Raw genomic sequence first — 26,414 nt, 5'->3', positions numbered from 1 at the left:
TAGTCGTGATTAAATTCAATGTTGACTGAACTAACAGAAGCGTTTATTGTGTTTATAACTTGCATAAAAACACACATTTTACCCTTCTGGATCGTTGTGGAGTCAGCGAATTGTTATAGGAGCCAGGAAGTAATGTGTCACTACAGATCAATGTAATATAGCACAAAACTTAGGTATGAACGGTTGCCAAGTCCATTTGGCTCCTGTGCCGTTAAGCCCTGGTCCTAAGTAACCATTACAATAAAGGTAAAAGGAAATCACTGTGTGGGAACCGTTTAGCTAAATGGAAAGCCCTTAAAATATATACGTTTGCAGGTAAGTTTGACTTTATTTTACTTTATTTTTCAACCCTTTCAGCATCTAACGGGTGAAATTCTTGGAACAAATCATAGAAAATACATCTGATCTTAAGTAAAAGTATTCTTCTTTGATCATTGAAGCCAAGACTCCTGGGAGGTTTAGTTTGCATGGGAACACACAGTTAAGAATCTGCGGTTCTAAGCACAGTACTTCCTTGAGCAAAAAATTGTGACAGTCATGTGAATTCCCTAAACGGATGCTGTTAATTGCATTATACGCTGGTTTGACATTGGCCGAAGCAGTGTGGCTGGCACTGAAAAGTAACCGTTGGTAGGGCGATATCAATCTAACTTATTGTGTTCCATTGTCGGCATCATTCAAAGTCTGAGATCATACAGACTAACACAATATAGGCGATAATGACATTCCGCTTAGAGATACGTGTGATATGTGTGATAGTTTTATCAGAGCTGCTCACATGCTTTTTTTTTTTTTTTTTTTTTTTTCCAAGGCACAATTTCAAAGGATTTTGTTTTCCTATATGAACCAGGAGTTACATGTAGCAGTATATTTACCTATGGCCCTGCCCTAGCCTTGACCCAGGGCAGCACCTCTAGCTGCCTTTTCATGCCCGCCATCTTCACTGCAAGGGGCTGGTATATTACTTCATTGAGTGCCTTTTAATACTGCCTAGTGTAAATTGGCCGGTTGGGGAGATCCGTCCTGTAACTGTCCTATTAGGCAAAAGCACAGCGGAAGGGGCTGATCACCCAAGGGGTCATCTATCACACCCACCCCATCCCTGGTATTGCAACAGAGGGACTGCAGCCTACGTCTAGGATATGTCATTGGGCACATGGAGGTTTTATGCTAAAGTGCTAAATATGGAACTGTCAAGAACATTAGAATGGTCGTTATGGTAATTGCACCACTTTTAATGCCTCGTGCCGCAGTGGCTCTTGGTTGAGATTTAAGCTACCAAGGCTTGTAAGAATTTCCTTGAGCATAAAAGTAAGTACTTTGGGGGGGACTTTCTCTCACTCTCCTCCACATGAATCACATATATGCACTGGTCCTATTCAGTTTTAGAGGATTAGAGATGATTTTTTTACTGTCTCTGCTAGCAATAATAGATAAATCAGAGAGTTTGTGTTGGTGTGATAAGTGTGGGTTATGTGTAGAGTAGCCAGGGTACATTTGGTTTTTTAATGGCCAATCAGAAGAAATTCTGGTGCGTGTGGACAAAAGTAGAGCAATCAAAGGCATTTATGAGGTAAATTAACAGGTATTCTGGTGCAAATTGGCAAATTTCAGCAGCAATTATATTGAGAACTGGAAGAATTGAGCAATCAGAAGGAATTCCATTGTGAAATGATAAAATAGAACAATCAGCACTGATTTCCATGGTGATTGCTTAACTTTCACCACCAGAGCACCTCTTCATACATGATGAAAGATGAATAATACAGGATCTAATTAATTATCCCAAACGTGTATGACTCGCTGTTACTACAGAATACTACTACAGCCCCCACAGTACCCAAAGTTGAGCCAGATGTGAGTTACAAAGATTTTCTCATATCCGGTCCCATCCTCCCTCAGTTTGACCTTCATCGTCTTAGTCTGCCGCTGCCTTATCTGCAGATTTTATTCATAGGGAATGAATGAGAGCAACATAAAACATAAAAATACATTCCCACGTTGTCTGACAATCTGTCTAATGGCTGGAAATTAAAACAAAAAAAAAACCTCAGTGCTCCTTTGGAGTCATGAAAAGGCCTGCTGAGTGATATTGCAGAAAATACCTAGGATTCCAAGATTCCCTCAGGAATTCAAAACAGAACTTCGATTCATGTTCTTATTTATTGTGTCTCATAGCAGTGGTAACATATCAGTCTTGTATTCCAGTTTGGGCAATGAAAATGATCGCCACCTTAGCCATGTTTTAGTAGCCTCCCATTTTTCTTTTATAGAATAATGCATGTTAAAGTTAGTGAGTAACCATAACCCTTTGTAAGCACTTGAAACCTTTAACAACGATTGGCGTGCCAGGTATGTCACTGTATGTAACAATTTACGTGCCTGGCATGCCATGGGGTTAAGTGAGCTAATAAATCAACTTTTTTTTTAGTTGCTCAAACAGTGTTGCTGCAATGCCTCAATGTCGAGGTATTCAGCTACACAAAAAATGTAGAGACCTAATGTGATAGCTCTCATGTCAAGACATTTCAGCAACATCGGCTGAACAAAAGAAGTGATCAATGATGATGGTATCACCGTACTCAGGAGTTATTGCTGAGCACATATTGGGGGGTATTTGGCTGTGACATATATCAGGAGCTGTAAATTCATACCTGATGAAAAAAAATATGGTTAGATGGGGTAAATTGAATTGGTCAGCTTCAAAGATGTTCCAAATAGGACATGGATGCAGGATGACCAGAAGTCAAAAATCCAAGTTGAACAACTGAAATGTCCCAAATAACCCAACAAACCTATGCATGGGTGGTAATCACTGTACTCAAGAGTTGTTGCTGAAATTCTCATTAAATGTATGCCTGAATGGCAATTTGTGTGAAAAGAATGTTACCTCTTTTGGCAAAGTTTGGTGGTAGAATGACTGTATGAAAAGTGTCAAAATATCTCAAATTGAATACCCTGGGTTGCCTACTTTTCATAAGCATGTACATGGGCGTCGATTCAGGCATTTAGGACAGAGATCAGTGTTATAGTGTAACCATTGCTAATTTTGAAATAGTAAGAAACTACTTGTTCTTATTGTAACAAAAGTAAATGTTTTTTTCAATTTTTTTGTAAATTAGATGACATGATCAAGATAATGGTCCCGCAAGACCCACAGGACCCGCATCCCAGTGCAGTCCTCTACACTGCAGAAATGTCATTGGGTACAAAAGTTAAAAAACAAAGGGGTTAATATGCAATTCTTGCAGAACAAAAACAGAACAATAAAACTCTTACCTGACATAATTTGCAGCCATGGTGAAAAATCTTAGTAAATAGTGAAATCTATTGACAGCCTAAGCAACCAATCAGTGTCAGTAAAGTGCTCCCATTGACATGAATGGAAATACCTTATTCATGTGGACAGAGGGCTAAACAGACCCCTCCACGCAGTGTTCAGAAGACCCAGAGCTAGATCTGGCTGGAGGTGAGTACATCAATGCATTCGACCAAATATCTCTACTTTAGGACATTTCGCTGGGGTTGTAGGGAAAGGGACAAATGCATTTAGGGGAATTCCCAATACAGAATCCTCCTTTTTGCAAAGTGGACCACATGAAAATTTAAAGGGACCACACACCTATCATTTGCATTAACATGTGTATGATGGCTGGAGTGTCCCTTTAAAATGGCATTCGAGTAGTCTGTAATGATGTCCTTTCCATGACCCCGCATTTGGCTTTTAGATCATAGCAGGGATTATCATGTACACACTTGGCGGCTTCCCACTCACAAATCTTCCTGGGATTTTTATCGGAACAAATTAAATCCTGTGAAACTGAAGACGGCATTGTGGGAGCGCGCAGCCCGCATGGCAGCCATGTTTATAGTTTTACTTCTCTAAACTGTTGGGCAACATAGAGATTTGAATATGTATATGATGACATCTGATCTATACAACTGTTAAAAATTGGAATAGATTGCATTTTGCTGTATAAAAAGTGCTGTCATGAAGTTTTAGTGACAATTTAAGCCCTGGTGACACAGTGTGAGCATCTCAACTCTAAGGGGTTAAACAGCTTTAATGTGTCAGTATATTAGCGTGCGCAGGTTGCAAGACTTCTATCCCAAGACACATTAGTAAAGAAACTGACTGCGGAATAATCGGTTATCCCAGTTCATCCCTTTCCTGCATTCAGACGACCATCTGATTGCTTTGTAAACATGTCCTAATGGTACTGAAATAGTTAAATAGCCAAATTGTTTTATAGTATGGCTAACCTAACGTGAATTGGGAATGTTGCCGTTTATCTGATGCCTTATTACCACGCTGGTCCAAGCATCACCCCGATTGTGTATAATGATGCTGTATCCCATTACCCGCGCTCCTTTGATCCTCGGAGCCTGGCCTCTTGTTCTAAGCATTACTTACAGCTTCTTGCACATTAATTACCGCTGCCTGCTTCACATAGCTTTGCACTGGGACTGCAAGATGGTTTCAGCAGATTTCCACTGGAATTATCCAACATATATAAATCTCACGTAAACCCTGGGGATAGTCCAGGAATAAGGAAACCGAACACATTGTCTGGATTGTACATTCTTCATATTTCTCAGGAAGGCCGGATTAGTCATTAACTTGACCTCTGCCACATTTACTCGGATTTTGAGCATGTTTTAGTAATTAAATGACTTTCTCTGTATGGAGCTTATGTGGACTGTCTATGACTTGTTTGGAACAGTGTATATATATCCCCTGCACCCCTGCATAATAATACAGAGGTAATTTACCATTCCTACAGAACCAAAAACAGGGGCAAGAAAATGTGTGTGTACGTGAAAATGTGTCGCCTTCACAATAACAGCGCTTACGTTGGACCCGTCAGATGTAGCAAGGCAGAAATTTCAAAAACGAACTTCTGACAAAGATGGCATTCTATGACAGCGCCACATTTAAAGTCATTGCGCTCTTCAGTACAATCCACTCTATGGCCAATTTTTGTCTACTGAGATGGTATGTGCTTGATTTTATAGACCTGTTACCAATGGACTGAAACACCTAAACTCAATAATTAGTTTCCATGTGCTTTTTTTCATATAGTGTGTAAGTGTATATATTATATAGTCATAGGTAAAACTGGCAGAGCTAAGCCGTGGACTACCAGCCATTGGTAAACTTTGTGTCTAGCTGTTATTTAAACCAAAGACATTCCAGAGTTGTGAATATAATAACACTAAATAGCTGGAGCTAGTTCTACCAATAGCGATTATGGCGGAGGGGGCTTTGTTTTTTTAAAGGAACAGTGTGAGGTCCATGATGCCCCTATACTATTGAAGAATGCATATTAAAGTACGCTGAGAAATAAAGCACCTACCCGAGAATTTACAGCTATGGTTCAAGATCAAATTCTTTGTCTGTGATTTTATATTTCTTGCAACTGATTGGCTGGTTGAAGCTGTCAATGAGTGGTAGGAAAGTACTTCCATAGAAATCACTGGCAGCACATTTCTGTCACTGACAGCTTAAGCAGCCACTCAGTGCCAGGAAAGTGCTCCCTCTGAAGTCAATGAGAAGACTTTACTCATCCTGACAAGGGTCAAGACAGACCTTTCCATGCAGCGTTCATGCATTTGTAAAACGGACCACACACCATGTATTGATGTGCATATGACGACTGGAGTGTTTCTTTAACAAGTAACGGTACTTTTTAGAGCAGCTTAGAAAAGGAAATAAGCTTTGGGCTTGTAGTGGTATTATGTGTTTTTCTGCGTGTTTTTGGGGAAGAGGTTAAATGGACGCTCCGTAATCCATGCTATAGCCACAACACTTGTTTTGGGCTTTTCATAAATTCCTGTGAATTTTGATACATGAAGGGCAGTCAGCGGAAGGTTAAACTAGACATGTTGTGTCTGGTGCTTTCCTAGCATTGCATTTACATATTTTAATCTGTGAAATACCAGCGTAGAGCCTAGTGTCCATTCAACTTCCATTACCTGCATGTAGTAAGTGTATTATCCTAGAAGGGATTAAGATTAAAATTAAACATTGAAGGAAAGTAGCCTCTAATTTAAATGGCAACATGTATCCTTTTTAAAAATGTAGAAAGGTCTCGTTTTAATACATGGATGGTGAGGAGGACTGAAACCCTTTTGTTTGCCATCCAGTGCATACTAACAGTACAATGAATGGAAAAGGTTGGTCTCCTGAGTGCCCCGTATGCCTGAGATGGGCACCTTTGCAAATAATTCTGAAGAGCTGTATCACCCTATTATTATTGTTATGTTTTATTTATGTAGCCCCAACAATTTAGGCAGCGCTCCTTACCGTACATACGTAGAACTGAAAGACTAAAATAAACCGATACATTAGGTAGAGAGCGCTCTGCTCACAAGGTTACCATCTTGGGGGATAGGGTGTAGAAAGTGAAAAACTTTAGAGAAAGAGGGATGGTTCTGTTGATGACTGTCTTGTGCCATTTGTTTAGTTTATAGGCCTCTAAGTTAGAGCATGTGACTCCAACATGCAACATGATGGGGGGACTTATGTTCCTTATATTTTGAGGCACTCTGCCGCTATTTATGTGCCCCATCTCCTAACCAACTTGCCCATGAAGTAGAGGGAAGATAACCCTATAGCTCTATCACCCCCTGCTGGTCCACACTTAGAAACATAGAATTTAATGACAGATAAGAAGCTTTTGGCCCATGTAGTAACAGCCTAGGACTCAGCCATCGGGCACTCAGCGTGCTTACTGGCAGGAAACTGGAGAAGAATGATCTGTGCTGATAAGATTTGCACTGGCTTATTGGCGTACATCAGACCTGCACGTGGAGACTTGTGGGACTTCAAATTTTTTAGATAAACAACTGCCATGTAAAAAGTCTGATATGATGTGACATGGTATGTATTTTTTTTTTAGTAAATCACCACTGCTTAAAGGTGAGCAGGTTATTTTAGCAAACAAAAGGTGTATCTAGCAGAACAGAGGAATAGCAATATACAGAGACATTAATACCTTACTAGGGAAAAGGACATAATACACCAAATTCTCCATTCTTTCAGCTTCAGCACCAAAAGTTTAGTCCTCATTCAGTTGGGCCTGTGACTTGATCATGTAGAATTATTACATTACTGTGGGCCTTGTCCATAAATACCAAAGTGTAACACCACATACACAAACCAGCAATACACCATATGACTTTGGCACTAACCTCCACAGATCATACAAATGATCATCCCTTCACATGGAAACCACATCGATTCATGCATTTACTTCACACTTACAAGAACACTGCTAACTGTTGTCAGTCTAGTTGAAAGACCGCGCTCATTCCCATACTTGTGCAAATGGACCAGAAACGATAATAATTTTTCCACTCGTCTTCGGACAACCAGTTCGGACAAAATTCAGAGGGCTTTTTACATTTAGAAAAGAACTTCGCTCTCTCACTAACACTCTCTCTACAGCTCAACCTCTTCTCTGGACCTTTCTTGTTCTTCTATCTTCTTTCTTCATCCACATCTCCCTGTTATCAGCTATGGTATCCAGACTTAATGGAGAACTTCCGCAGAAAGGTGGAGCCTCCATGCACAACCTTTTCCTCGATTGGATGAACGGGAGATAGAGGCTGTTGCCGTGGCTCAGCCCTTTTCCGGAAGTTCTCCAGAAGGGCAGGTGATGGTGCGGATACCTGGGACGAAGACGGAAGAACAAGAAGAGGCAAGAGAAAAATCGTACCTGTAGTAAAAGAGGCAAGGACATTGGATTGGTCGGCAGATATGATAGAAAGACATTAATAGAAAGTGTGAGATAGTGTGAGTGGGTGTGAGAGAGAGTCAGTAAGTGAAAAGCAACCAAATTCCCAAAAAAAATTCTGAGGCCTCTGCTTTGTTTCGTTGCGGGACCCTTCTCGTTCTTGGACATTCATATAAATTAACAAAAGTGGAGGATTTTGATGAAATGAAAATGTAAAACGAATCTACTTTACAGCTTAATAAACCTAGGTGCAATGTTTTCACACACCGCAGTAAACAAATGGTCTCGATGTGACAGTCCATGTAACATGATTCTGCTTCAGCAATTCTAGACTACTGACAGCTGGAAGATACATCCGTCAGTGACCCTATCCTGAGGTAGCCTTTTCTGAGGGGATGTTGGATGTGTTGGGCCCGGGCCTCTTGTGACATTAGCGTTTTTGTTTTTCAGAAGAAGCAGGGTCACTATGGGGGCTTGTGTGGACTGCCAGCCAGTTTGAGAGCATGCAAACTGTATGCAGAACGTACTAAATGTTCTCCGGCTCGTTGGCCGAAAGAAAAAGTGATGCTTAATTATCATTGACAGGAAGGAGTTAAAGCAGACAAACTCAGTGTCACAGCAATCGACGTGTTTTCCTGTAAGGAATCTAGCAATTCCCACAGTGGGAGTATTAGCGGAACATATCCGTTTTGTTCCGTTAATTGGAAACATTAGCTCGGGGCCGTTGGGGAGATTTTTTAATCGAAGCAGTCATGTGCGCTTAACACTTTAAATGCCAAAAGTGTAAAACAAATGTGCATCGAGCCTTTCATACTGTTCTTTTTTTTTTACGTTTTATTTATTTATTTACTTATTGCTGACGTTCGGGTACAGAGTGGAGGGTTTCGGGGGCCTAAGTACCTGAGATGGACTGTGTGTCGATAGAGAGCACAATAACATATGTGGTAAAGTTAAAGACACTCCACTGAGGGACTGCCCTTGGGAGGGTGAATTAAAAGGCCTGTTCCACTTTTGTAGAAAAAAACCCTTAAGTTACCGCTCTAGCATGTTAAACAAATAAACCGTAGCAGGTCTGTTATATCATTCCTTCCTCTGAAGGTTTAATCACATAAAAATAACAGTTCAGTTTCAGTAGCCTTTTCCGTTTTAATTACAGCAACCTGTCAGTGCCTGCTTTGGTCACAGGCCAAACTTTCCATGATTGAGTAATTATTTCTGGGATGTGGGCATTCAAGGGTTTTAAGAATGTGCTTCGTTTAGTTTTAAAAATGTTCAATTCTGTAAAAGCAATAACTTGTTAAAAGGACACACTTAATTTTCTTTAAAATGTGGTCACATGATCAGAAGACTGCATTGTCGTGCTGGGCTTTCCAAAGGTATGGGAAGATTCCAAATAGAAGGAGTAAAAGGGCAAATTCTCTGGCTTTCAGTATGATTCAGATTCTGAGAATGAAGGGAGAAGTCTTGTGTTAGTGTGAAGTGATGGTTTCTCAGTCTTAGGGGTGCTCAGGCTGATACTCAAAGAACTTCACCTTGAGTAAGTCAGCGTATTCTTTGGGTAAACTTTGATTTATTTTGTATCGGGGTGAAAGGAAAAAATCTTTGTCCATGTTGTTTTAGCCTAAATGGGAAAATGTCACACGAGACAGAGGACCATGGTTATAAAAAGCAGTTCTGTGGCTGAAAGTGGACTCGGCAGGAGCACTCCATTGGGTTGTAGTGCAATTTAGCATTTTTAGGCAGATTATTCTAAACCCTTTTTATGCAAATTTAGTCCAGTTTTCCATGTCAACCAACAATTCTGGATAGAGACCTAAGCCCTACTTTGCTCAGAATTTCAGAAACAGGAGTAAATAAAACGGTCTATAGAAATCGGCCAGCACATGTGCGGCTTACGTTGCACGTGCAGTGATTGCACATGGGAAAAGCAGCTGGGGTGCCCATCCCCTGTAAGAGCCACACGCAGAGTCTGGGGACTGGGGAGTTAAAACTCAACAGAAACAAGGGTGATGACCCTTTCTGTAGAAGGAAGGTCCACTGTTTGGGGGTTTGTAAGTGAAGTTTGGAATGTGGACAATATATAAACTAACGTCTCCATCCCAAGGATTCTGCATATACATGGGCCCTTTGGAAAAGTCTCTATATTGTCTGTTTAACACAGACAGTGCCAGAGGTTGGATTGAGTTTCTCTCATCCAGACCCTGTCCTATTAATCAAAGGCCTTATATTTCCTAATAAGGACAAACATGCGCTTTGTTAACGACGCTTCTGCCTTTTCTTCCCCTGCAGCGTAGAAGGAATTGCACAAACTCGGTGTAGGCTCTCAGGGCTCACATGCTCTGTTTTTGATGGTTAACCCTTTTATGTTGACATTTTTCTCTCGTTATTTGATTATTCACAAAGACTAGCACTGTGTTTCGCCTCATGTACCAGTATTTTTTTTTTAAAATGTTATTCAAAGGTTTAAAGAGCCAATTCTGTAAGTGCTCACACATGGTTGGTTTATGTGTCATTGCAGTGTTTGCATGTGCTGCACCCATTGTAACGTCGGTAGTATATACCCTGCTTTATACATCAGAAGAGATGGCAAGAGCTGCATTTTTTCATGGTATATTTGATGTTAAGATGATTAGTTGTAGTAGCAGCATTAATTATTTTATGGTAGGTTTGCACAGGTTACTGAGTTTTCAGTATCCTTTGACAAATCGTTACAACATTTTTGTCTTACTGGACAGCATCTACTTTGTCACAATATAATCCTCTCCATAACCATCTTCCTGGGTTTTTGTTTGCATTTTAAGGAACACAAATTTTTATTTTTATTAAAGTACTTGGGAAGCGCTTGTTCCCAAGTGTTAGCATAACACGACGGTCTTGTAGCATAGTTGTAACCAATAGGGTACTGTGATTTTTAACTTCATGGGAAACAATAATAATAATTTCCTGGATACAAGAACTGAAACAATTCCATTTATTATAAAATTGTCTCTGAATACTAACATCCATATATGAGAGAAAAATACTTGTTAAGCTGCATAGCTGGTATAACATCATCAGAAGTCCCAGTTCGCTAGATCATGATATTGTACCCTGGTGATTGGATAAGTATTTATACCCTATACCATGTATAACTATACCATACTTATGGTATTGGGATACAGGTATCACCACTACCTACTCTCCTTATTTTTGATTGATGTAGAATGTGCGAGGATAGGGTAGAACGCGCCACGTAGACATTTGATCTCTGAATATGGCCATAATGTGGATATAAAAAAAAAAAAACAGCCCTTCCTTAACGCAAAGGAAATGAATGAAAATAACACGGGAATTTATTTGATGACTGAGTGATAATTGAAAAACTAACCAGAAGTCTGCAGTTTCGTCAAAAATAATCATAGGATGTGTGTTTATAGATGACATTCTATATTCTTCATGTCTGCGTGTCTAGCTGCAGGTCTATAATTCTTGCCTCCATCCCTTTTCCTGTTCAATGTATAAAGTTTTTACAATATGTTAATAACTCATGTGCTTGGAAGAGATTTCTGTTTAAAGTAATGCACACTCTGAACAGTCTTACAGGTTCCATTCCTTGTCGCAGAAATCCAGACAGTATATAACCCTGTAATGTCTGCTAAAACAAAGCCATCTTTAGACATTGTACAGTGTAAGCCTGACTTCCTGGTACCTTGGATCGTCTCTCTTTTTTTTTTTTTTTTTACCAAAAAAAGAAGTCCTTGTTCTGTTGCCACTGAGTCAATATTAGACGACCGGTGTGTGCCCAGGAACACAGAGCTACAGTCAAGAGCTATTCCCGTCCGTGTGTGCCTGACGTGTATGCACATGGAGCCGTGGCACTGATGTTTGTGGTTCCATTGAGAAATTAGACAGAATTTGTACACAGTGTACTAATGTAACCCATTTGCTACTGGAATATGGCAAGATGTGCATCCTGTCTGTTTTTATAGATGACATGGCTCTCTCTAATTCAGTGCGTCTCTCTCTTTCCTCTGCAGTGCTCCAAGCCAAAGCTACGAGTCCTGTGCGGTGCTGTCCAGGAGATCCGGAAATGTACCAGACTAGAGATGCCAGACAATATTAACACGTTTATGTTGAAGGTAGTAATAACGTATAATAACCGTGATTATATAATTATTATTGGTCTTGACACTTTAATCAGCCATGCTAGAATGGAGCCGCACTTCTTTCTCTGTCAGGCAAGCAGAACCTGATGTCAACCATACTTTTCCATTGGGGTATTCACTAAACTATGAGTTGCCATAAGAAAACAAATGATCTCACAAAATTAAAAAATCACCAACCCAGGTATTTTCCTACAAGAGGGGGAATAACATTTTTCACTTACCCTAACTCATTTTTTAGTGAATCATACCCAAATGAAAAAGTGCATATACTGTAGTTACTTTATTAAGCTGTAACAGACAACATTTTGGCACTTCACACCTTTCATCACCAGGAAACAAACAGCAGGCGGCATGTTACTGTTTCTGCTACTTCAGTAACAATTGGAAGCAGCGTTCCCCCATGCAATGATTCCGTTTAAATTCATGCTGGGCGATAAGTAGGTGATTACATCCAATCATGATTCCATGTCAAGGATTTATAAGTGGATTTATAGGGCTGTGTGAATGGAGATCTTTATGGCCTCCAATCACAAAGGTGGAGGTTCTGTATTGGGTTACAACTGATAGGTGGTGTGTAGATGAGGTTGATGAAATGGAGGGCTTTTTGGCATTGACGTTGGGGAGGGGCACGAGACAATGTGTGGATGATGTCTGTCAGACAGAGGATTTCGCATGGGTGTGATTAAGATGCAGAGAGGTTTCTTGACGAGGTTGAGAATGCAAAGTTTGGTGAGAAGTGGATGAAGATAGAGAGTGGGGTGTGGATTTGATGAAGGAGGTAGAGTCATATGTACCTGAGTTTGAGGAGATGGTGTGTGGTATAAAGCTGGGAGGGAGGTATGATGAGTAGGATGGGTTTGTGAAAGAGGTGTGTAGGTTGGGAGATGCTACCCTTCAGGATCCACTCTCCAGTATGGATTCCCCCCCCCTTATGTTTTAAATGCCCTAGTAGTCTAATAATCAACTATAAGTACACAGATTTAGAGGTGTTATAATAGTCACCTGCAGGCAATAGCTTCACTTTATTGGGTCCACACATTTTACCCAAGTTAACCCAGATGTGTAGTGTTATCATGGCTATAAATAGGCCTTATTGGCAATATCTGTTTCCCAAATGCAGTGGAAAGTATCTGTTTGTGTAGGAGTGCAGGCAGAAGGATTTCTTTACAAACTGCTGTTGTTGCCCATTTTCATGAATGTTCACTCCTGTGCCGGAAATGTGGTTTTAGATGTAAGGACGAACTGAAGTGCTGGATTGTTCTTCAAGGAAACATTAAAAGGCTATCCTTAAACTGCAAACCCCAACACGGAATAGCAATAGTCCAGATATGATTAGATCGCTTCCCACTGGAATCCTCTGGTGAATTATTCGGAATGAAAATATTTATTAGCTATCCAGCTGCATACAACCAGTTAAAACAGATTAAGGAATGTTTTTTTGGTGCATAAACAGTTTGGTTTAATGTCCCAAATCATCACCCCTTTAATTTTGTTGGCTCATTACAATAAATAAAAAGTTTTACATACATAATACACTGTATGTAAATAGAGTTTGTTGAAGTTAATTGAAAGCATTGATACTGAAATGAAACAACACTAATATGTCTTATAAAAACTAAATATTTTGAGTTCTTGGGTTTTGGGACGGAAGTAATCTCTTAGAATCTTTTCATGATTACACCTTTAACTGCATGCTTTTGGGAATCATTCATATGGGATTTGGCATTTGGAAACCAGCACTGTATTGAATAAAAAATTAATTGGGTTTATGCCGTTTGATTTTGCTCTCAGTTTTGGTTTTCCCTAAAGCTATTTCTCAGGGTCTTTGATCTGATCAATAGTTGACACACACTGTTTGAACTAAATTCCACTGGAATTCCATTAATTATTATTATTTATTGATTTATATACTGCCACCATATTCTATGGTGTTGCACAGTTGGATTGAATTGTGAAGGTAAAATGCTTTTATATGTTTGAAGCCTGTCCTGCTGAGTGTGGAGAGACTTGTAATGTCAGGTATATACGCTAGTAGGTAAACATTAATAATTCCACTTTGAATTTGCTCTCTTAAAACAGCCAAGTAGACAAAGGAAATTTATCAAACCAGCCAAACTGATATGCCCTGTTTGCACGACCAGATTAAGGCGCTTGGGGCTCTAGAGCACATATATAAAAAGGACCCTACTTTTGTTGCCTCCAACAATTTTTCCACGTCAACACAAATAAAACATAATTAATATAAAATAAAAAACAAAATGTTTATTGCAGAGACCTCTACATCCCTTCATGATATCGCACTCTGTTCATATTAAACGTTGGCATAACATGTCCGACCCGAGGTGGCCCACTGCACATGTCCAAACCATGTTTCACGGTGAAATAAGCGCTGCACAAATGAAGTGCCGATCTGTTGTGACTTTAGACAGGAATGTTGGCACGCAGCACAAAACTTCTGGTCAAGATTGTCCCAGGGTAATTGGAGAAAATTCAAAGCCAGGGTACAGTGTTATACTAACTATACCACACAACACAGGAGCAAACACTGGAGAAAATAAGAAACCTAAGCATCTCTAAACTGCCCTAGTGTTGATATCAGCCCTTGCAGCTCACACTTGTTGTCTGGGGGCTGCTGTCCTCTTACAAGCAAAAATAGATGACAGGGACAAGCTCCTAAAGTGTTTACATAAATGCCTGAATCTATTAATTACTAAAAAATCCTCAAATGGATACTCAAACAGAAGCAATACATTGGGTTCCATAAAAAATATCTTGCCAGTATTCTTGGTGCGGTTCTGAACCTTAATCAGATTCTGGAGAATATATTAATACAAAAGGCAAGCACTGTGAGGTCTTAACTCTTAACCACAAACAAACATGGTACTAGAGTAGAAAGTATTTCTTTCAATAGAAATACTCGGTAGAGGTTATTTAGACTCATATCAACTGTAAATTGCCAGGTTCTACTAAGTGAAAATGTCTTAGAAGCTGAGCTTCAGTTGTATGGAAATATCTGCTTTTCATAGATTTTGAACCCAACTTGGCAAGGCCCAGTTTGTTGAAAGAGCTTGTCCAGTTCACTGGATGTCAGATCTGGAATGGTTTCCAGTTGAAATTTGGTGTACAATCAAAACCCAGTTTTCAGAGATCGATATCAATTCAAGGTTAAATTAATTGTCCTCTCTGAATTATGTTTTCAACTTGGTCTCATTTCTAAGAATGACATACTTGAGCTTTTAAGTAAACCAGAAAGTTCATAAGAACCCGAAACCTGATGACTTCAAAATGTTTGAAAATATATGTATATTAAATTAATTCTTTCTCAGCCCTTAATAGGCAAAGTTTTTAAAGCAAATATGTAGCATTCGCTTATTTTGGGCAATTACAATAAGAATTCTGTATTTATTTATAAGGTTTAAAAATACATTATTCCATTTTTTTATATAAGTGATCAAAAGTGATCTGCATTCTGTGACTATTTTCTTACAAACAAATAAGAGTGACTTAATTAAAAGATTAACACACGGATTGTGAGAAGTGAGATTCATATATATATATATATATATATATATATATAAATAGTGGCAGGATTTTATTATTGTATTATTAATGTTTTGGGGTTTTTTTGTAGGTCAATGCAGCGGAGGTTATCTTTGAAGTCAGCGACGACCAACAGCTAACTTTGTGGATATCTGAAATCAAAGCATGCGTGAGCCGCTGGTAGGCAAGCCTCTTTTTTTAAATGTTCATTGTAAATTATGGTTGTGAACACTCTAACCAAACCTAAATAAGTAGTATATTTAGGTTACTAAAATCAACCTTTGTTCATTGAAAGAGGTAGAGAATGTCTAAAGTACTTTATTACATTGCCAAGTCTCCTTCTACTAAAACCAAGCCCAAAAAGAACATGAGATGTTAGTGTTTGTCTGTTACTGAAGTGCTGTACAATTTGGTGCAGCAATGAAGAAAGGTGTGTTTTGTGTTGTGTTGCCCCGATAAACATCCTTTAACTGCAGACCAGGGGGTAAAAAATAAAAATTATTAGGGAAGGGAAAAAAAAGCTGGCTCCTAATTCTTTTTGGCTGGCTCGTAGGTTTACCCCTGAAGTAAACTTACTTTCTGTTGTTCATGAACATATTGTAAATTTTAGGCGGTAGAACTCTATTATAGACTCATGTTCAACAAACATTCTGAACTCCTAAAAAAAGTCAGACATCGGGGGAGCAATGGGAGATTTGGGTCCAAAAGAGGCACTGACCCAACTAAAGAGGGACATTTGGTGAAATTATTTTTGGAAGAGAAGATCGCTGGAGTTGGCCTTTCATACTGTAAAGTTAAGTAAGTTAGCTGAAACTGCAACTCTCCTGCCAAGTACCGCTTTAGTGATAAAGCCCTTAAAGTGTACATATCCCATATATGTTAATGCGAGGTGTGTTTAATAACAATGAAATTATACACAGGCTTCGCACCCCGTTAAGTAATGCCAAAGTGCTTTAATGTGCAATAAAGTGGCGATATCTTGGTCTTCGGCACTCGTTCCCCCGTACGGCTTTTTGCGAGGAGGATTGGAGGATCACCAGCGTGCAGCCAGCGTGTAATACCACTCTTTAAAATCCTGCTGTCTCTTTCCCATCAAGTAAAAAAGTAATAAGACATCAAAGACAATATTTTATAAAAATAAATGGTTTCATTGCGATGCTGAAAAATGCAGAACTCATAAATGGAGTTTATAAAATTGGTACTAATATTTAAAAATGTAGTGGAACTTCCTGAATGTGTGCTTATACAGCATTGAAATAGTGTCTAAATATAGAATGTTGTGTATGGAAAGGGGATTTGGAATGTGATCCGCACTTACAGCTGGGATCTGTGGGGAATACAAATTGCTTGCAGCGCCCAGGCGGTGTCAGGGTTAATCCAGCCGACGGCGCTGACAGACGAGTGCTGCGTATAAGTCAGAGAGCTCACCTGCTGTCCCGGAGGGTTGCATGTGGTCCTGTCTCCATGGTTTGGTGATAATCACGGTTTCTTAGGCAGGAAGCGGAGGAAGTGCATGTTGACCTGTACGGTTTGCATATGGTACAGCCTCCATCGCTTTGCTGAAAGGCTTTTCCTGTTATTGAAATAACAAGAACTCTGTTTGCAATTAATCATGGTGTGATTTCCAGAGCTTGGCCTCCTCCATCACTCTCATGTTTTCCCATGATTTAGAAGTATGTTTCCGGGCCCTGCTCTATGGAAGCCTACGATGGAGTCCTTGCTCCACAATGCTAATCTTGTCTGAAATGGATCTATGTTTCTACTGGTACCCCCTGTGTAGTCGGACACACGGTAGATGCTGTGTTCTATGCAATAAGACCTCTTTATAGCATGCAGGGCCAGTTTAAATACAGGAGAAGCTCTTAATAGTGGAATTTTATACAAGTCCAGCATTAAGAACAAGGATTTCAACCTGGTGACTCACAACGGGTTTGGGGAAAGAATGGAACATCTTGGGGAACTACAGAGGTCCTATGAAATTTTATTTTTATTTTGTAGCCTGTATAAAATTTTCCAGTGGGTGAGACATGAACAAGTAGCCGAATTCTAACCATTGCAGAAGCCAGTACAGATTCTCCTGCGTTATAACACTTGTATTGCCAGAATCTAGCTCTATAACATGCAGGGTACAGTGTCTTTAGTAGTTGTGTTTCCAGAACACCAGATTCTAGTCCCTAAAATTCTAGATATTTAGCAATCACGGTTATATTCTCAAATGTTAAACACATACAGCATTGGAAAATAAGACATCTGTCCTCCAGCTGCCTCTCCTGAAAGCAGGGAGCGCCGTGTAATATGCTGGCCCATTCTCATTAGAAGTCCCATCCTAGTCAGTGGAGATTTCAAAGGGAAGAAGAGACCTCTGAGGTCCTGAAAACTTTTACAACTTCTTATGTAATTTTCTCTATGTTGGCCCATTAAAACATATCAACTCCATTTCTCTGGGGTTAATATGGCTATATCCATTTTCTTCTTGAGCTCCATTGGAAATCAGTGGTAGTAACATTGGCCAACCACATGTATGTGATTGACCGCTGCTTTAGTTCTTTTGGGGGGGGCACTGAGCATGTGCAAGAATCAGAGGCATTAAGGACAGGTATTAATCGTCTTAAAAGAAAAGACAAAGAGACACCTATCAAGTGTAATCACACCAATCCAATTGTTAATTTTCACTTCCTTTGCTCATAATACCACAATGTTTATCTCCCCGAACATTAGATTACATTTCCTGGCACTGTTTTTATTGCATCCTACAAAAATACGATCTGTGGTACTAGCTTCCTCGCTTTCATATATACAATTATGTTTTCCCACCGGACACATGTATAACGTTCTGTGTGGACAGATTCCAAAATGTATTGCAGAACTCGGAGGAGATGCCCACTCGTTTGTATTGAAATGAACACCAGTATACACGACCACTTCCTATTTCACATGGACACCAAATAAATGATGAATCTTAGCAGATGACCTTCTTGTAACCTGAAGGTTACAGTTATGTGGCATTATATCTCATCTCAGGTGTGCCTGGTAGGCATCTGAAGCTCAGTCACTAATTCATCTAGCAGAGCTTATCCAGATCAGTTCTAGACTTTTTCCAAAACTATTTGTGGCACAGGAGAGCAGGGATCTGCGCCAGTCCTCCAAGTATTGTGTCAGCCCCTGTGTCCACTAAAAGCACAGACAGGTTAGTTCATGAAAATCCCCCCTTGTTGCTCATAATCCCTCACTGGAGACAACTTGGAAATCTTAGGAACCTCAAAAGGGTCTATATAGATACCTCAATGCTTCTTGTGATGTCAGCTCTGACAATCTTCATCCAGGCATTAAGACCCTTTCAGTAGAACATGCGCAGAATCGTACTTGGTTCAACATAAGGGAAACCAAACAACCCTCTCCCCACAATTCTTAATGTGATCAGCATTGCAGTGCTGATTTTAACCCATAACCAGGTATGTCTATGCTCTAATAGAACCTTTTCTGATGTAGCTGGTCCATTGTTGATTGGGGAGGTGTTAAACTTGCATGGGATAAGGATACGGCTATCCTGAATATGAGACCAAGTACCAAATAAGGTTTCTGCAGCAGGAAGAAGCATGGGCAGACTAGATGGACATCAAACTTTGTTTCCAAAATGGTCTTCTGAACCACCGAGACCCTGCCCTATGTTTTTGGAAAGGAATAGGTTTCCTTCTGTGAAGGGAAATTTGTATCAAACAGTTGAAGTACTTTGTGCCAGTGTTGCTGGGTTTTCTGGAGCTCATTGTGCAAAAATTGCTTGAGGCTTAAAGTAAGTAGGGCAACAATGACCTTCTGTTTTGTGAAGCCCAACTCCAAAACATGGGAATATAACTGATTTATTAGAGTGGTTTTATTTTTGGATTGTGAATTCCCTTACAGTATCAATGCCCTATTTACAGGGGCATCTTCTCTAAAGATCAAAGTAATATTTAGATGGGAAAGAGATTAACAAACAGGGTGCCTTTTTTTTTTTAATAATTAATGAGTATTTAAGCCGGAAATTCACAAATGTGAATAGAAAATAGATGGTACATAAACTTCATGAAATAAAATGGAATATAATAAAGGCTGTGGAGCTGTATCTTCTCCAAAAGATAGTCTACAAATGTGTATTTTCTTTTTTTCTTTTAATGCATATTAACATAGTTACAGTGTACTTCAGTGTACATTATTCATTGGCTTGGCTGTATGGGACCCTTGCCTGGCCCTTTGAACATTTCGATGTCCACAAGGCTTGTTAAGGTCTGGAGTAGGTCAAACCATTACCTTCCTGTCTTATGGAGGCCCAGTAATCGGCCATGTAACTATTTAGATGTTGCTTCTCTCTTTGGTTATGGATGATTTGAATAGGTGGGGTGGAACTATGGGGATATCCGCATCCTCCTCGGTGATTAGATTGTCTATCTGTGAAGGCTCTGCTCCTATAAGTACTATGAAGAAAATAATATTTGGTTATCACTGCTGTATTTGTAGGTGCCTACTATGTTCTGGTCAGTCATATGTTCCCACATTGTTTAGATTGCACAAGCTTTACCGGAATTGTTCATCTTTTGACACTAGCTAATGAAACATATTGTTTTAGGTCTGAAGAGTCTGATAGTGACACACATGAGATTTCCCAGTCAGACATAGGTTCCCAGAATCCTGCCAGCGGAAGCACAGACTCCATCACTCAAGGTATGTCCTGTCTTCACCGCGAAACTAGGACACAATCAGTGTCTGCACATCATTCCGAAACAATAAGTTTGCATGGGCTGGCCCAAAACCGAATGGCAAGCTGATTCTCGGTTGAGAATGCTGTTGGAGGCGATGTACTTAGCTTAATAAATGCAACATTTTTTCAATTACTTTTTTGCAAAAGGATATGTTTCATCGTACAGCACTACATACCGTATTTGCTCGATTATAAGACGAGGTTTTTTCCAGAGCAAATGCTCTGAAAAATACCCCTCGTCTTATAATCGGGGTCGTCTTCTAATCAGACCCCAAAAAAATGGCTGGGGCCATGCTGCTTACCGGTCGCGAGCAGCGTCTCTTCCGTTAGAAGCAGGAGGACAGGAAGCTTGTAGCTTCCTCACAGAGCTCTATCTCCCCCTCCCTCCTCTGGGGGCGGGGCCAGAGAAGTTGCTGGTACAGCCGGTCCCCTGCAGAAGTCTTCGAGTGAGAGATCTGCAGTTCAGGTAAGGGGGTGGGGGAGGGTTTTTGGGTAAGTATGTGTGATTAATGTGTGAAGTATGTGTGATTAATGGAATGAATGAGTATTTAAATGTTTGTGAATGTGTGTTTGTGTGTGATAGCATGGATGTGTAAGGGGGGTGGGGGTTGTAGCATGGCATAGGGAGGCTGTAATCCCACTACTATCATCCCCAGGTTCCAGCATGTACTGGCTGCCTTGGCTTGATAGGAGTGTGATTGCTGTTAGCAGCAATCACACTCCTATCAAGCCAAGGCAGCCAGTACATGCTGGGTTAAAAGGCATATCATGGGGCTGAGTGGCATATAGGGGGTTAAAATGCATTTCTGGACCTCCAGAAATGCATTTTAACCCCCTATATGCCACTCAGCCCCATGATATGCATATATACCTCCAGAAATGCATTTTAACCCCCTATATGCCACTCAGCCCCATGATATGCCTTTTAACCCCCTATATGCCACTCAGCCCCATGATATGCCTTTTAACCCCCTATATGCCAGAGTGGCATATAGGGGTATAAGGCATATCATGGGGCAGAGTGGCAAATAGGGGGGGTATAAAGCATTTCTGGGGGCAGAGTGGCATAACTGGGGGGGGCAGGTTGGCAAATAAAAGGAAATTTAAAAAATATATTTACATGAATTAATATTTACTGGTAAAACTTTTTTTCCTATAGGGTCGTCTTATATTCAGGCTTTTTGTTTTTTTCCTAAATTAATATTTTGATTTTGGGGGGTCGTCTTATAATCGGGGTCGTCTTATAATCGAGCAAATACGGTAATATGATGGCGCGATCTAAATCAATAAATAATATGTTGACATTATGTTCATGGCTGTGTTTGTACACAGAGAATTGGATTAAAAGGGAGAAGAACTTAATATGCAAAAAAGAAATTAAACATTTTGTTAAAAACATAACATATATTTCCTGCACTGTGCAGAGCCGGTAGGATGTTGTCCATTCGTTTCCTCTCGCCAATAACCTCTTTTTGTGCAATAGTTATAACAGTACGATTTATTTTTTATAATTTTGAAACTTGCTTATTAGATTTTATGTCTGTTCTTTTATTGAATTGCTTGATGCTTTTCTCCTTAGGCGCCGCGGTCCTTCTTCCTCCAGAGCAGTGTAGTCACAGAACCGACCATTTCCTTGCACCCTATCCGTGGTTCCATGGGTCCATTACCAGAATCAAAGCAGCCCAGCTCGTCCAATCCCAGGGATTTGAAGGACACGGTGTATTCCTTGTAAGGCAGAGTGAAACGCGTCGGGGGGAGTATGTCCTCACATTTAATTTCCAAGGCAGAGCAAAGGTAATGCCGCAAAAAAGCATGCATACGTAATATATGTTTTATTCCCAAACACTTTGACTGAGTCAGTTATCAAGGACTCTGTTAACTCTTAAAATTCAAATGGATCTGATACATGAACAGTGTAGAATAGGAGCAGCCAAAGAAAAAGGCCTTCAGAATTTAGCATAGAAGCCTGCAAATAATTTATTACTTACAACTTTACATGCCAGCCATACCAAGGTTTTTGGGACAGATTTTAATAGATTATTTAAAATCCATTTTTTATGTTTAGTTACTATCTCTGGTAAAGCAAAAATATAAGCATTCACATGCATAAAAAATAGAATGGAAAAAAGAGCTTTCACAATGAAATGGTTTGAGTTTGTTGTATGTGTAAGAGGAACGTGTTTTAGTTATATTGATGTAATATTTACCCAGGATCAGTCATGTTTGGCTCACTTGGCACAGAAAGTCACAGATTTGTTATATGTTCTCTTGGCAGCACTTACGCCTAACGTTGACACGCAGTGGGCAGTGCCACGTCCAGCATCTGCGCTTCCTGTCCGTGGTAGAAATGCTTCACTACTTCAGATTAAATCCGATTCCATTGGAAAGCGGAGCCGCCTGCGATGTGAAGTTATCTAGTTACGTGGTAGCAGCTGCCCATTCACAAGGTACATGTTAATGCCTGTAACTTTTCCTGTGCACTCAATGTCCAAAATCTAACTCCTTTGTTTGTTGGCAATAAAGGGAGCGTGAAGGTCACTTGAGTGGGGATATTCATGTGGGCTTTAAGTCATCAATATCCACATATATCCATGGGGTTTGGGGCCATATGGTATTGGGACAAAGTGATAATTAAACTCGTATTGATTTGTTTGCCGGTAATCATTTATTGACTGAGCAGACGGTATGGAACACACAGTGGAATTTATCAACTGCTTGATGTGTTACTAGTACCTTACAATAAAACACCACATGTTGATACAATGCACCCTGTCAATAATTATCTCCATCATCTCTGTTATTTTTTTCTTCCAGAGCATAGCACCTCAGTCAGTACATTACTGTTCCCACTGCCGATCCAGCCCTGGAACTCAGACCGCAGTGTCCCCCACCTCCCCTGCCTAAACCTACGGCCAGAGCCTTATGCAGAAGACAGCCGGAGGAGCTCCTATTCAGAGCAGATTTTTCACCTCGTCCCCTCTCCGGAGGAGCTGGCTCGTAGTTTTCAGCGGAGCGAGGCCGGTGTGGCCCAGTCAAGCAGTCACAGGGATTCGGACTATGAAATGGATTCTTCATCAAGGGGCCACATGCGAGCAATAGACAATCCTTACACTCCTCTTTGACAGTGTGGCTGCTGTACATAATGAACATACTTTTTTACTTTCATACAGAAAATGATCACCAGAGCCTTAATATGAGCTGATCAAATCAAGAATGTAACTATTTTGTATTCCTATTTTTTCCTATGTTACATGGCAGGGATGGATATACTTTACACCTGCATTAGGTGTTATTCTATTAGGCCTGTTAAAGGGCCCTGCTTTTTTACTGCATTCTAGGTCTGCACGGGCCTGAAAGTGGTGAAAGGTTTTATTTGTAAGCAGTCTAAAAGCTTCCATGTTTGTGTTAGTTTACGTAGTACATCTGAGGGTAATATACTTCTAGCTATATTTCTTATAAATTCATATGTATTCGGTAACTACAAATTAGAGATTTCTTATAACACATTGTTATCCAGCTGTTTAATGGCACACCAGTGTAGGCTGAAGACTCTGTCACATCTTAGACATAATAGTATAGAACCTGAAGGATTTACTAGTAGGCTAAGCGCCATACAGTTATCCTCATCAGACTCCTGGCCCTCCTTTGAGACAACAGTACCTGCTGTAACCCATCCACAGCGAGTTACAGGGAAGAGTGCATTGTTTGATAAAAATAGGGTGTGTATGTGTATATATATATATATATATATATATATATACACACACACACACACACACGTATCAATCTATGAACATAAAACTTCATCCCATGTCTTCTTCTTAGGCTTGTACAGTCTAAAGTGTATTTATTAGCTTCAGCGTCCCAAAGGAATATGCAACTCTAATTAGTATTGATCTTTGACACCGTAAATGTATGTTCACAGCTACTCAATGGGTTTCCTGAAGTCTGATTAAAAGAACATAATTTGTTAAATAACAATATTTCTTTTTAACGCTTATTTAAAATGCGGAAACTATGTCCAAAAATAGTAGATCTGTACTTCATACCATTTTTGTTTCCAATATTCTTATTAGGATGTTCAGACTATGGCTACAGCGGGAAGCCATCTTGCATTTCTTTAGACTGTGATTGTAGGCTGATAAACAAGAACCTAACATGTGATGTGATTCGTGCAACGCCACAAAAGATATCACAAAAAGATATTGGACCCTTTAAAATAAGCTATTTTTTATTACTAACATAAGTATTAAGTTACCCCTATATTATCCTACAAGGATTCCTTGCTATGGAAAAGGGAACACTAAGATTTTTAGACACACGGTGGTACCTGCAAAAGTTCCTTCTTCTGTAATAAATTAGTTATTTGATAATATTTCCTTCTAGCCAATAAAGAAATGGTATGCTGAAGGGCAGCGATAACCCAGTCAAAGCTTCTACAGCAATTAGATAATGAGTTTTGTCTTACAAGCTGGGAAAATTTTGCATCTATTGCAACACATTGTTTAGTTATTGGAGATGGAAAATTAGATGCCCTCTTAATTTTAACTCCTCCCTCAGCAGCCTGTACTGAAAGCAGGAAGCATTCCTATGTACACTTCATGCAAGCGCTCACTAGTCCTCAATTTACAGTCAATGGGAGCATCCGCCATGACATGTATGCTATCGGAACGCGAACGTTTTGTTGGCAAACCACATGATTAGCTGCCAGCCCTCCCTCTGATTTCACTGCGGTGCTGCTGAGCGTGTGCATTGCCTGGTTTAAGTAGGAGGATTTATTTGAGGCATACATCTAATTTTGTAATTTCAATTACTAAAGGAATGCATTCAAAATGGGCTTTAAGCATGCATAAAAAAAATTAAAAAAAATGTGGGTGTCCTGAGTGTTCCATTACATACAGGAATTCTGTATTTTACATACATAAAGATGTTTATAGCAGTAATTTATTGAATTAATTACAGTAATACAGCAAACCTAATGTAAATCTAATTTAGTCTCTTTTTATTTGTGGGGGTGTAACTTCAACATAACGTTGATATTTCAGCTACCATGTTGAATTTCACTCTTTTTATATGAAATGCAGAATTCCGAGCATTAACCCCAGTACTGTAGAATGCCCAAACCAGTCCCAGAAATAATTATTTTACCGTGCCAAATTTCATGTCATTCATATTTTTTGCTGGTCACAAAAGACAGCGCCTATAGGTTTTTACCATAGAAAGAAAAAGTAAGCTTCTGTGTTGCTTTTATGTGATTTAAAATATAAAATGACAGCTCAAAGATATATTTGCTTAACACATTAGAAAGCGCAGTTAATGTTTTGAATAAGTTATTGGAAGAGCACCTTTTATATGTCCTTACAAAGTCAACCTGGGTCTCCTAAGCTGCAAGTGCCTTTGCATAAAGTCTGTCTATTCAATGTACAGATTGTGTGCCTTTTTATTTATTATTTTCTATATTATGTCTTTTTACAAGAGTGTGACAAGGTTTCAGAGACTTTCAGCCAAAATCCGTGGCTTATGCCAGGACTGCAGGGGTTAAAGCTTTAATAATAATATATATATTTTTTTTTTAAAGTATGTTATTGGTGATCACGCAGAAACCCTCTAATGCAAATTCTAAGGTTATAGGTAATAAACAGCAAATCCTAGACTATGATTTTTCTATCAATTTCTCCTGGCTGCAGGCAGCAGTTCTTTTCATTCTTGTTGGTTTTGGCTTGAAAATTGCAATCGGAAGAGGAAGTAACCGCACACATTTCTGAGTGATTTTCTTGGCAGGCTATAGCTTAACATCCAGCTGTGCTAATGAAAATAGATCATTTGAAACACTAATAGCCAGTCATCTCACATACATGTTCAAGGAAAATGCAGTATTAAGAGTTCAGAATGTTACGACTGGTTTCAGATATGTTAACCTTTTTTAGTGCATAGTTCAAATTGGCTTAACTTGCAGACAAGAAATAGGGTTTTTGTTTGGTTATTTTTCTAAAGGGCCTCGTAGTTTAAAATATCAGCATTTGTGTATTTTTTTTTTTGGTAGATCGGATTGCATTTTAGAATTCCATCATTTTTTGTTTATGTGTATATATATATATATATATATATATATAAAATATACACACACACATACATGTATACGCAATGCACCAAGAAACAAGATATAAATGCTATTAAAAAAAAAAAAAAAAAAAAGTAATTCCACTAATTTGCATTTACTCATTCACATTTTTAGCGGTATTTAGCCAGGCTAAA

The 26,414-nt window shown here is 39.4% G+C and overlaps 1 protein-coding gene across 1 annotated transcript in view; it reads left to right on the top strand.

Moving 5' to 3' along the window:
• SH2B3 (SH2B adaptor protein 3) overlaps positions 1-23,640 on the top strand; it is a 60,016-nt gene extending 36,376 nt beyond the window's left edge. Inside the window, exons 3-8 of the mRNA XM_053473132.1 lie at positions 11,756-11,857; positions 15,516-15,604; positions 20,028-20,122; positions 21,739-21,953; positions 22,435-22,606; positions 22,974-23,640. Of these exons, the coding sequence (XP_053329107.1) occupies positions 11,756-11,857; positions 15,516-15,604; positions 20,028-20,122; positions 21,739-21,953; positions 22,435-22,606; positions 22,974-23,281 (981 nt within the window). The 3' untranslated portion in view covers positions 23,282-23,640. The remainder of the gene's footprint in view (positions 1-11,755; positions 11,858-15,515; positions 15,605-20,027; positions 20,123-21,738; positions 21,954-22,434; positions 22,607-22,973) is intronic.
• Positions 23,641-26,414: the final 2,774 nt, after the last annotated feature.

Source organism: Spea bombifrons, chromosome 1 (genome assembly GCF_027358695.1).
Source record: "Spea bombifrons isolate aSpeBom1 chromosome 1, aSpeBom1.2.pri, whole genome shotgun sequence".
Taxonomy (NCBI): domain Eukaryota; kingdom Metazoa; phylum Chordata; class Amphibia; order Anura; family Pelobatidae; genus Spea; species Spea bombifrons.
This window is presented reverse-complemented; position numbering and strand designations above follow the sequence as displayed.